The 12691-nt window shown below is 40.8% G+C and overlaps 1 protein-coding gene across 1 annotated transcript in view; it reads right to left on the bottom strand.

Moving 5' to 3' along the window:
* Positions 1 to 12691, bottom strand: part of DCC (DCC netrin 1 receptor) — a 1168069-nt gene that overhangs the window by 354507 nt on the left and 800871 nt on the right. The window contains exon 9 of the mRNA XM_060310806.1: positions 7218 to 7372. Within this exon, the coding sequence (XP_060166789.1) occupies positions 7218 to 7372 (155 nt within the window). The remainder of the gene's footprint in view (positions 1 to 7217; positions 7373 to 12691) is intronic.

Here is a 12691-nt window from a genome sequence, read left to right as displayed (position 1 = left end):
TAAGACTCAGGGGCTTCCCATATGTTATCACATTTCATCTTTACAACCTGGGAATGAAACTGAGAAGGACCCTGTGGGGCTCCTGGGCACGGAAGCCTTTTTGGCCCCTGTTTCTTGTAGGGAAGACTCCTGCCTCGATGACCTTCCCTGAGTTCCAAAGGGCAGATGCAAAAAGTTGGTAGTCAAGGGAGGCCCAGCCACGAAACCACCTGAGGCAAAATTAAACGGACCAGAGAAGCTCATCAAGATTAAAAGTCGGACCACCTGAGACCCTGCACACACCCTAATCCTGTCAGCAACCCCACCCTTGAACTATTGCTCTAAAACTCCTCATCAAATCCTCCTAGGTTGGGATACATAGTGTTTTGAGGCAGGAGTCTGCTGTGTCCCCCTTTGCCTGGAAACATGATAAAGCTATCCTTTTCTACCTCACCCAAAACTTCTGTCTCCGAGATTCGATTCAGCACCGGTGCACAGAGAGGCTGCGCTTTTGGCATCAGGAGGAGGAGGGGTAAATCATTCATATCTCCAATTTATAATCAAGGACAATGAGGTTTCAAGGATTAAGGAACTTGTCCTAGGATATGGATAGTAATGTTTGGAGACATAATGTTCAGAGACTTTCCAGTACCCCCCATAACAACCATAGAAGTAGAGCTTTATTAGAATTAAAAAAAAAAAAATCCAGGGACAGATGAAAAAGGCAAATAGGTCTATTTCCTCTGTATAATATATTCTTTTTTTAAACAGTTAATTATCTTTTTTAAAATTTATTTATTTTATTTTTGGCTGCCTTGGGTCTTCGTTGCTGCGTGTGGGCTTTCTCTAGTTGCAGCAAGAAGGGGCTACTCTTTGTTGAGGTGCGCAGGCTTCTCATTGTGGTGGCTTCTCTTTGCTGTGCAGCACAGGCTCTAGGCACGCAGGCTTCAGGAGTTGTGGCAATGTGGGCTCAGTAGTTGTGGCTCGCGGGCTCTAGAGCACAGGCTCAGTAGTTGTGGCGCATGGGCTTAGTTCCTCTGCGGCATGTGGGACCTTCCCAGACCAGGGCTCGAACCCATGTCCCCTGCATTGGCAAGCAGATTCTTAACCACTGTGCCACCAGGGAGGCCCCGTAAAGTATTTTTTGTTTTTGTTTTTATTTTTAGCCTGCACAGCGAAGCATGTGGGATCGTAGTTCCCTGACCAGGGATCGAACCCGTGCCCCCTGCAGTGGAAGCGCAGAGTCTTAACCACTGGACCACCAGGGAAGTCCTATTTCCTCTGTATAATAAATTCTAAAGTCGATTTGGAGGTTGCTTTCACTCATCTTTTCAGTGTAAAGAATATAATGTACTAAGAATATTACTTACAACCCTTAACTATAAAAGGGTTTTGTGGATAATTGGGTTGTGGTCTAGCAAATAGGCTCCCCGTTCTAACTCAAGCCTCCAGCCAGTATGTGGTCCATTTTAACATCCTTCATGATTAAACTGCCTTAACAGCATCTTAAAGGACCCCAAATAATAATTCAAAAATTCTCCACATGTGGTGTGAAAAGATTAGACAAGTCTTAAGCACACGGGGACTTAAATCTGGCTGATAATACAGCAAAGAAATTATACACCATAAAGGCAGAGGGAAGAGCAAGGGTTTAGCCAAAGGAAGATATAATCAGGAGACACAGACCTTCCTATAAATCAAGCCTTTGTATTCTGGGTGATTATTTCATAAACTGGATCTTGGGCTGCTGATCTCTTTAAATGATTACTGCAGTACGTGTGCACTTTTTACAAACAGTTGCTGGCTGATTTATATTTCAGACATGTTTTCCATCAGTGTTTATTCCTTGAGAATATGGTTTTCATAACAGAGTTGCTATTTTCAAATAATATGGAAACCTTGAAATTCAATTTGTATAAAAGCTATGTCATTTCAGTGTACAATTACTACATCACATTTGGAAAAACAGTGATAAAACGAGCAAGCAAATGCTAACCAGACGAGACCCATTTTCAACAGATAAGATCATTTTGTCAGTGAGAGAACAATGAAAACGTCCCCCCACCTTTGCCTCTAAATTCTGCAATTCTAACCAAGTAATAAAATCAGCCTCTGAACTTCCTCTAAAAACACAGAAGGATGAGCTTATAAGAAGTCGAGAGAGAAGAAAGAGTAGGGAAAAGAAAGGGGAGGGAGGGGAGGGGGTGGGACGGGAGGTGGGAGGGGAGTGGGGAGAGGAGGAAATGAAGCACAGGATCTCTAAGGTGTTCCATCTTACTCAGGAATTGGTGTATTATTGAGCAGGTTTGGAGAAGATGAAGTGTTCCTTATCCTAGAAATATTTTTAAATTGCTAAAATGGCATTTTGTGTTAACAACAGAAGATGAAATACACATGCCGTACCTATTAGTCCTGATAACATAATTTATTTATCCTAATGTCTGTAATAAAGACAGCGAGTAAGCTACACAATACTCTTAATCTAAATGAATTGAAGGAGTTTACTGTTTTGCACATGTAAAAGATATTCTAAAGTACTGTTTATCTAGGCTGAACTGTTCCTATCTACCTATCTCCCCAGCAAGAGATTAATTATCCAAGGACAATTATCCAATTCTTAATGAAACACAATCAGGTCACCCTGCAAGTAAACAATGGCCTGCAAAGGAAATAATCCTTACTCCATACAGTGGTAAGAAGAGAGGTGATTTAATAAAACAAAGGTGTTATTAAAGGCCAAAATACAGTTAGCATTGTAAGACCACTATCACTGCCCTTAATGAAAAAACTTCAAGATACTTTCAATGTTTCAAACCCAGAATGATTTTCTACTTTCATTTTCTGGAGAAAGATAACTTATATGAGACAACAATACCAACAGTAACCTTTTATTCAGTTAGGTGTTTAGTTTTTATTTTATGCCTTATCATCATTTATGCTAATTTTTAAGCAAAGTAAATGCTTACAGAAACCAGCACCCAGTGAGTTCTACATAAATTCTCAGACTGCTTTCTGAATGAGGAAGAATGGAAGATATATACAAAGGACCGAAGCAGCTGTCTTTGTAATAAAGCACTTATTTGAGGAGGTAAGCACAATATGATTAAGGCATAAAAAATTACCTAGACAATATGTGAGACCGAGCAGGACCCTACGGGGCTCCCGGGCATGGAAGCATTTTCATGTCCCCCGTTTCTTGTAGGGAACAGACTCCAGCCTCCATGACCTTCCCTGAGATCCAAAGGGCAGATTTGAACAGTTGCTAATCTGGGAAGGGAGGGGATGTAGAGACAAGGGAGGAACAGTCAAGGAACAATAGTGCAGCCTTGGGGCAGGGTCCTGCTGCTGCCTCAAGGGATACACATAACACTGCCTTTAAGCCCTTTATAGAATTAACACCCAGCAAATGAAGATGTTAGCATTCTTTATGCCAGAGGAGACCATCTGAGGCCAGACTAAAGGGACCAGAAAGTTCATCAAGAAGATTACCCGAAAAAAGATTAAAGAGCCTAAACCCTGTACACACCCTAATCTTATCAGCAACCCCACCCTTGAACCACTGCCATAAAACTCCTCAGCAAATCCTCCCTGGTTGGTACGCTTAGTTTTCGAGGGCAGAAGCCTGCTGTGTTCCCCTTTGCCTGGCAAAGGCATAAAGCTATTCTTTTCTACTTTGCCCAGAACTCTGTCTCCGAGATTCGATCTGGCACCGGTACACAGAGGCTGAGCTCTTGGCATCATATGCCTCGGCCGTCACAAGTAATGGGCTCATAAACCAATCTTGTGATTCAGACTTTTAATATTTCATTTAACAAATTCTTACAGGTTTCCTTACTTGTTTTGTTGCTGTTACCTATTTAAAATATTTGCTTCCTCAGGAAGCTTCTGAGAGCCCTAAGTGCTGTTACTTCATTACACACATATGCTTTCTTAAGTATTAGGAACACAGTGGGTGTTCATTAAACACACTTGTAAGTTGAATTATGCTATTGTTTTTACTTTATAAAGGTTAAGGCCATATGTGTAATACAAATAATCACAGACTTATTGTTTTGATTAATTATACTAAAAATGTATCATGAGTAATGTTTTTAATGAAATGAGGCGTTATTATTAGTCAGTAAACAAATGAAAAAGACTTTCCTTCCCTTGGCTAGGAAGTGTCCCTTTGTTTTTAAAAATGTGAATTAAAAAAATGCTGGGGGCTTCCCTGGTGGCGCAGTGGTTGAGAGTCCGCCTGCCGATGCAGGGGACACGGGTTCGTGCCTTGGTCCAGGAAGATCCCACATGCCGTGGAACGGCTGGGCCCGTGAGCCATGGCCGCTGAGCCTGCGCGTCCAGAGCCTGTGCTCCGCAATGGGAGAGGCCACAGCAGTGAAAGGCCCACGTACCGCAAAAAAAAAATTCTGGATATTGATTTTCAAACTGGATACTTAAAAATAATGGTATTAATAGAAGAAAAATAATGTTGCTCAGTCCTAGAAGTGAAACTGACTATGTAGAATTTTCATCAGAAATGTAATGTAATAATAGCCAGTCAGCCTTGAAAAGTACACTAAAACAATTCCAGGGATAACAGTTGGATTAGGAAGTGAAGAATTCAGACGATCCATAGAAATTGGATCTTCTGAAAATGAACATTCTTTTAAAGTTTAAGTTCTGCCATGAGAAAATTGAACCAGACTGTTTTACAGAAGTTTTTATGGGTTTTTCAACTATCAGTCTGTATACAACATGGCATATAATATTTTCAAAAATATAAATTTTGACTTAATTTGTTTTTATTCAAGTTTATTGATTAAAATACCAAATATTCTTAAAAGTTATTGATTCTGTATATATACGATCTGTGAAAAGTCATTGAAGAGGGGCTTCCCTGGTGGCACAGTGGTTGAGAATCTGCCTGCCAGTGCAGGGGACATGGGTTCGAGCCCTGGTCTGGGAAGATCCCACATGCCGCAGAGCAACTAGGCCCGTGAGCCACAACTACTGAGCCTGGGCGTCTGGAGCCTGTGCCCCGCAACAAGAGAGGCCACGATAGTGAGAGGCCTGCGCACCGTGATGAAGAGAGGCCCCCGCTTGCCGCCACTAGAGAAAGCCCTAGCACAGAAATGAAGACCTAACACAGCCAAAAATAAATTAATTAATTAAAAAAAAAAGTCAATGAAGAAATTGATGACTCAAATTACATGTGAACATAGTCACTGCAAAGTGGAAATCAGCATTATCTCATGATTTCAATCCAAACAGCAACAAAACATTCTTAAGAAGAGAAACCTGGAAGTCGGACCAGCTTTGTGGGCATACGACTAACGAAGTTGCACAAGATCTCACGCTTAGGAGGGTCCCACGTGGAGCATGGCTTAATGCTCTACTGTAGCTTCTGGGTCCTGCAAATTATTTAGCCTGTCCTGCCTGGGAGGCTGCATTTTTTTTTTAACATCTTTATTGGACCATAATTGCTTTACAATGGTATGTTAGTTTCTGCTTTATAACAAAGTCAAACAGTTATACATATACATATATCCCCATATGTCTTCCCTCTTGTGCCTCCCTCCCTCCCACCCTCCCTATCCCACCCCTCTAGGTGGTCACAAAACACGGAGCTGATCTCCCTGTGCTATGAGGCTGCTTCCCACTAGCTATCTATTTTACATTTGGTAGTGTATACATGTCCATATATACACTGCCACTCTCTCACTTTGTCCCAGCTTACCCTTGCCCCTCCCCGTGTCCTCAAGTCCATTCTCTAGTACATCTGCGTCTTTATTCCCATTTTGCCCCTAGGTTCTTCAGAACCACTTTTTTTGTTTTGTTTTTTTTAGATTCGGTATTTGTTTTTTTTAGATACGGTATTTGTTTTTCTCTTTGTGACTTACTTCACTCTGTATGACAGATTCTAGGCCCATCCACCTCACTACAAATAACTCAATTTCATTTCTTTTTATGTGATCTGAAACCTGTACATTACTATGCCCTTAAAGATGCTATGTGAGGTTTTATTTCTATGAGGCAAATATCTCTAAGACTTGTCCAGCTTAGTCATAACCCCACCCCCCAACAAATACTTTATTGCAATTCGTCCTCATCTGGTCTTTGTAGCGTTGGCTGAGTGGAAGAAGGAACGGAGATTCTGCCCAGTGTGCAGAGCATGATACCAGCTGCCAGACTACGTCTCTGTTGCTCTTCTTCAACATATTGATTTCAAATCCTTAAGAACTGACCTAGTCCAAAGATTATTTTCTCATATGTACCAATGAAAATCTTTCTGATTTCTACTTCACCTTCTTCCAAAAGCATGTGAGGTGATTTTGAAGTTAAGTATAGTTTTAAATAAAATGGTTGGGAATACAGATAAAATAGCATCATTCAAAAAAACAAAAACAAAAACAAAGAACAGGAGTAGATGAAACTAGGTGTCTAAATCTCTAAATAATGTACTTTGTTACAAGTAGTCCTTCATGTCATTTAGCTGTTAGATCACAATTTTTTAAAACTGAACCAAATAAAGCTGGCAGACTACTCATCAGTAATAATCTTTCCAAATAAATTAGACGTTTAGTAGAAAAATCAAAATTTTGTACAATACAGAAATATTTTTCAAATGTACAGTGTGGGGGCTGTTCCTTTATAAAAGTACAAATCGCTAAATTATAACTTGGTCCAATAACATTCAGCTGCATTACTTTGTGATCATGGAGCTTAATATAGTGATTTATGTTAAAGGACAATGAGATTGCCCAATAGAGATTTTCTCTTTACGTTTCTTAAATCTAGATTCACTTTTGGAAGCTTCTTAAGGGCATTCAGTGCATGAGTAAGTTCTTGAATAATCCCTGTGTTGGGAAGTCCTATGCCATTTTTCTTCTCCTTTGATGTTACACTTTTTATAGACAAACTTAGAAAAATCTGAAAAAATCAATGCAGGAGGCTGAAACCCAATGTTGATGATGAAGTACTGGCGGGTAGAGTCAGTCACTTACTCGGGAGTGAACATGTAGACTGTGTGGATGGACCAGGCCTTGATAGTTGTTAATTTGTCATTATGGAGATATGGCCAAAGTGGGAAGGCCATTTTGTTAAAGTTATCTTACCTTTAAAAACCCTCGGGTTAAACATGTTGCTTCAGAAATATTCCTTCCATTCCATCACCTCAATAAATTATTATGAAAGGATTCAAAGATATCGCCAACGAAAACAAATGCTTTCTAAATTTGCCCTTCCTGTCTCATACTCACACTCAGGCTGAGTGGCCACCTTGATGGGCTGAGAGCTCTCCCCTGGTCCCCACTCGTTGTAGGCCACGACTCGGAAGGTGTACATGGCTTCTGGCTTCAGGTTTCCCACAGTAAACTGAAGGGACCCAGGCTGGGATGTATTCACTGCTCGTTCCCTAGGAAATAAAAGTTGCAGGGAAAGATTATTCCCACATGAATACTTTTAGCCACAGCCTTTACTTAATGAGCAAGAGAGGGGCTTCCCTGGTGGCGCAGTGGTTAAGAATCCGCCTGCCAATGCAGGGGACACAGTTTCGATCCCTGGTCCAGGAAGATCCCACATGCCGCGGAACAACTAAGCCCTTGCACCACAACTACTGAGCCTGAGCTCTAGAGCCCGTGAGCCACAACTACTGAAGGCCATGTGCCTAGAGTCTGTGCTCTGCAATGAGAGAAGCCACCGCAATGAGAAGCCGTCGCACCACAATGAGAAGCCCGCGCACCGCAAGGAAGAGTAGTCCCCGTTCTCCGCAGCTAGAGAAAGCCCGCGCACAGCAACGAAGACTCAACGCAGCCAAAAATAAATAAATTAATTAATTAAAAATAATAATAATGAGCAACAGCAGTAAGGTAGACCAAAAGGTTGCTTACTCATTTCCTGTTGACTCTGCATGTAAGGCAAGACCTTGAAGGCTTACTGTGGGATGTAAACTGACTGGAAGAGCCTATAAATAAATGTTGCAGGGTTTCTGGGGAGTTCAAGTTTATGCCATTCCCATGAACCTTGCATACGACAGTCTTTTCCCTTGACACTTTACAATTTAGTCTCAAAACTCATAACAAAGAGCTAGTAAAATAAGAAGCGTCTGGAATGTAGGCAGGAAGATGCGTTTTGTAAGCATTCAGCTAATGACAGAAATCAGGGTTTTGATTATTCCACAAGCCAGTCTTTGTCAGTACTGTCAACAAATGCATTTATGCATTTTCCTTCACTGTAGGAAAGGAAAAGGCAGAGGCCAAGTGTTGACGTGTACAGAGCTTGAGGTCCTGTGGTTATGTTAAGTGCAATTTAGTGAAAGAAGTAGATGCCCTTCCTCGTGAGGAGAAAGTGGAACACGTGTCTACTTGCCTTTTCTTCAAGCCACATCTACATGTGTCCCATTTATTTTCCAATTAAAAACTTCCTCAGAGGGCTCCAAACAAACGAATTAACCTGCTGATCATGGTGAGATTTATAGTTCACATTAAGAGAAGACAAATCCTACGAATATGGATGCTGACATATAAGAACCGGAACTCCTGAAGTACGCTTTAAGGACCCACATGATTCTAGACATTTATATCCTCATTGGTCTCGCACAATCGAATGTGAAGAGAGTTCCTTCTAGCCACTTAACTGTTTCTTAAGGTTTCTACGTCTAGATGATACCTCTTACATCTCAGTGGAATTATATATTCATTTTAATTTTACCATTCAGTTTTATTTTGTTTGGGGAGATATTTAAAATAAAACCTATTTTGCTGCCAGGGTAAAGTAAGCTTCCAAAGAGAAAAGTGAAAACAAAGTTCTACGGGCATGAATAGTGATTGCCGGGCATATATACACTCCTAATTTGACTGATATGACAGAGACTGGCTGGATCCTCCTCAAACCCATTTCTCCTTCTTCATGTACTAGACTGTATGTCCTGGCTCCCCTGAAGCCAAGATGAGGCCATGTGACTGGGTCTAATCAATGAGCTTGAGTGTACACAACGCGTGCTGATTCCAGGCCTGGCCTTGAAAAACCACATATGTGGCAGGCAGACCTTGGAAACCATACACAGATGATGGAGAAGTCAAATTTTTGCAAGAATTCTGGAGAAGACCTGGGAGAAGAACTGCCTGTCAATCGGGAACATCCTTTTCCTATAATACTTTACAGAGTCAAACAGATTAGAGCCATTATAAATTTGAGGGCTTGTTATAGCGGTTAGCATTCATTTATCCATTACCGCTCATAATTAAAATATGCACACTGGGTGGCTACCAGGGGCAAGGTGGACGGAGGGATGGGATGCTAGTATTTAATGAATACAGAGTTCAGTTGGGGAAGATGAAAAAACTCTGGAGATAGAGGGCAGTGAAAGTTGTGCCGTAAGGTGAATGCAATTCATGCCACAGAACTCTACACTTAAAAATGGTTAAAACTGTAAATGCTACGTTTTGTATATTTTACCACGATAAACAAACAAAAAAACACCCTGTATGAATCTGGATATAGCCCAAGGTTTAGGTATCCCTCTACAAGTACTGTGTTAATTTGCTGCAAGGCTGAATTGTGACTTACAGTGAGGGAGGGATGTGGGTGGGATTCAATAGCGACCTATCTGTAAGTAGGAGTAAGAAACATCAGATAGGGCTCCCATGTATCACACATCACACTGATCTATTCTACCAAACTAAGATTATTCAGGCCAATAGATTGCTTTTTAAAAGAAAACCCTCATAATCAGATTGTACGCCTTGTGGATGTAGACAGTTTTGCATATTATTTTCTTTCAGCAGAATTTTTATATGTATTGCCTCTCTTTTTATATAAATAGGATGGTTTTATTATCATTATTTTATAGATGTAAAAGTGAGATTTAAAGAAACAACATTTTTTTAAAGGACTCACAGTTAATGAATATTACCATTAAGAATGAAATTTGGGATTTCATCCTCTAGAGCCAGTACTGGTATCATTCAACAATAGGGGAAAACAAGGGGCCTATTTGGATCATGGGTACTTTGCGTAGAAGACATGAGCTCCTAAAGGGAAAGAAGCGACACTTGGGCATTCAGAAACCACTGGGAGAATGAGTGTAATTATCATCTGTTATGAGTCATTTCAGGATGTATTTTCTAAACCTTCAAGCAACATATTTGTCACTGAAGGTCAGATCTGCATACCAAACTCCTTGAGTATCTATAAGGAAGGACAGCTTTCACAACTGACTAATTTAGATGAAATAGCTGTGTTCTAGGACATGCTGGCATAACCCCTTGAAAAGGCATTCTTCAAAGGAAAAAGAGGCAAGAACATCTGGGCATGTCCAGGTAAGAATGTCTAAGATGATATAATAGAAACATTACTCACATATAAAAGGGGATGCTGGATTTTATTACAAGGAAGGGAGTTTTAGGTTCTTATAATCTCCAGCAGACTCCAAAAATATCCCAGATTACTAATGGTCATGAAAAAAAATTATATTCATTGATATGGACAACTGATACTTCCTCAGCGTTAAGAGTATGAACAAAGCATCTTTAGAAAACACTTCCATGGTAGTGATCTCAGCCCTTCCTCCAACCAGATGCTAGCACTGCCCTAGATTTACCACTAGTTTCTTCAATGTGGGCTCTTAATGGTTTTAAACAACAATTTAACCTAAACATTTCCATTTTATGTGCCAATTTTCAGAAATCTGCTTATCCTATCAAACTGAGGTCACATTAAAATGCTATGTAGACTATGGAGTGGATTCAAGAGTTTTAAGCCTGGGGTGGTTGTCTTGGCTTCCTCATTAACTTATCTGAGCCTCAGGTTTCTCAGGTGCAAGCTCTGACGCTTTCTTGGGTCCTACTGGGGCAACATCAAACGTGATACCAATGCATTCTAAGACAATGGCATTTACTGCCATGTCACCCTTCACAGATTTCTTCAAAGATTCGCAGGTGGCTTTTGATCACCCCATTTGTTCTTTAATAGCTGAAGACAAACCAGCGCAAATCATTTCCCAACAAGTAAGTAGAATCTAAATTTGGAAGGGCAGTTTGTTACTCCTGTTTCTCTGGTTCCACAATAGGGCAATGCCAGCCACGTAAAATAAACTCTCCATAATCTCTGTGTTTAGACAGTTAGTAATTAGCCCACCGTAGCCCATGATCCTCTGTAAGTGGGCAGATACCACACTAGGTTCTGAAGAACAGTAGACGTCAGGACTTTGCCCAGTTACTGTGTTCGGGTGTCGCGACTGTCACCACACCAACCACTCCTGGGAAAGCAGCAGGGGCCCAGGCTGCTTCTCCATGAAGTTCTCTCCTATAACTCTGAAGACATAATTTACCCCTCAAATCCTCAGAGCTTAGCGTCATGGTCTGTGTTGGTCGATGTACTGTCAGACAGAGTTTCATTACTCCATTTCTTTTCTCCTTGACTCTGAGTTGGTTGGCAGTGTGGGGTTCAGGCAAGTTCAAGATAAAGTTGACTGAAGTAAAGGAAGTAAATCACCTGGGCTTTCTAGAATCCATTCACTGCAAATTCATTCACTGAACATCCACATAGAGAATAAATTATAAAGTCTGTCTCCTTCTGCTGGCTGAAAAAGATGTAGGCAGCTTGCTTTCTTCGACCTTTACATGGAGACCAAGAAGAGTGTGTTAGGAAGAAGCATCTCCTTCTTGTAAATTCTGGTTCTTGGTTGCTTTGGGTTACCTGGTTGAGGTTTCTTGGAAAATAACTACTGTGTTCTAAAAGCATACATTCTGACCCAGTAACAATACTTCTGCTGCTTTGCTGAGATGAGGCATTTTGTTTAAAGTCTTTGTAGATGCCGATACATTTTGATTCAGGGAGTCAAACGTGGTGGCATGGAATGCACCCTTAAGCAGTATGCATTGAAACCTAACTCTGGTTAGGCTATACTCTCCCGTGCCCGGATCTGGCCCCTGCTCTGGTTCCTACTTACAATGTATTACATTATAATAGCTTTTCCTAGTTTTTTGTCATTGGTCCTCCCACTTCTGTCTTCCGTTGACAGAGATACTCTTCTAACATACATCATCTGTCAACTCCACGCCCAAAACATCATGCTGGCTGCCATTCTATCATTAATACAACCTCCATTCCTTGGGACAAGATGCAAAGACTTTCGAGATGTGGCCCAAACCTTTATGCACTCATCTGCAATGGGTCACTCAGCTCCACAACACCCTATCCATCCCTACCTTTGTCATTCTGACTTTCATTAATTTTGTTTTGCTTTATTTTGATTATCTTGGAGTTACTTTCTCCTGACTCAGTTCCTTCTCAGTTTGGCAAAAGCCCATTCATCCTTCAAATCCAATTCAAATGAAATCTCCTGGCTGGAGCTCTCCTACCATCATGTCCTCTGATTCAAGCAGCATAAAATATTATCTCCTTTGTGCTTCTGTTGCTCTTGATTTACACATCTTCTGCAGCCCATATCACGTTGTGTTGACAGGTCTGTCTCTTTGACTCAACTGTGAACTATTTTAGAAGAGAAGTCACATTCCATTCATATTTTATTGACAGTCTATATATCCACTGCAGGTAAAGTATGCCTATGCTGCTGGTGTGCACATTTAAAAAGAAAATGAATGCATAAATAAATGTAAAAATTTTAATAGACTAATTGGATAACATCTTCACATAGTGTGATCTCAGAAATGCTTAGAGAGCTGGGTTCTGTTCTGTGTTCCATCTCAGCTTACTCAGGTGGCCTTCAGAT

The sequence above is a fragment of the Globicephala melas genome, chromosome 13, assembly GCF_963455315.2.
Source record: "Globicephala melas chromosome 13, mGloMel1.2, whole genome shotgun sequence".
NCBI classification, from domain to species: Eukaryota; Metazoa; Chordata; class Mammalia; order Artiodactyla; family Delphinidae; genus Globicephala; species Globicephala melas.
This window is presented reverse-complemented; position numbering and strand designations above follow the sequence as displayed.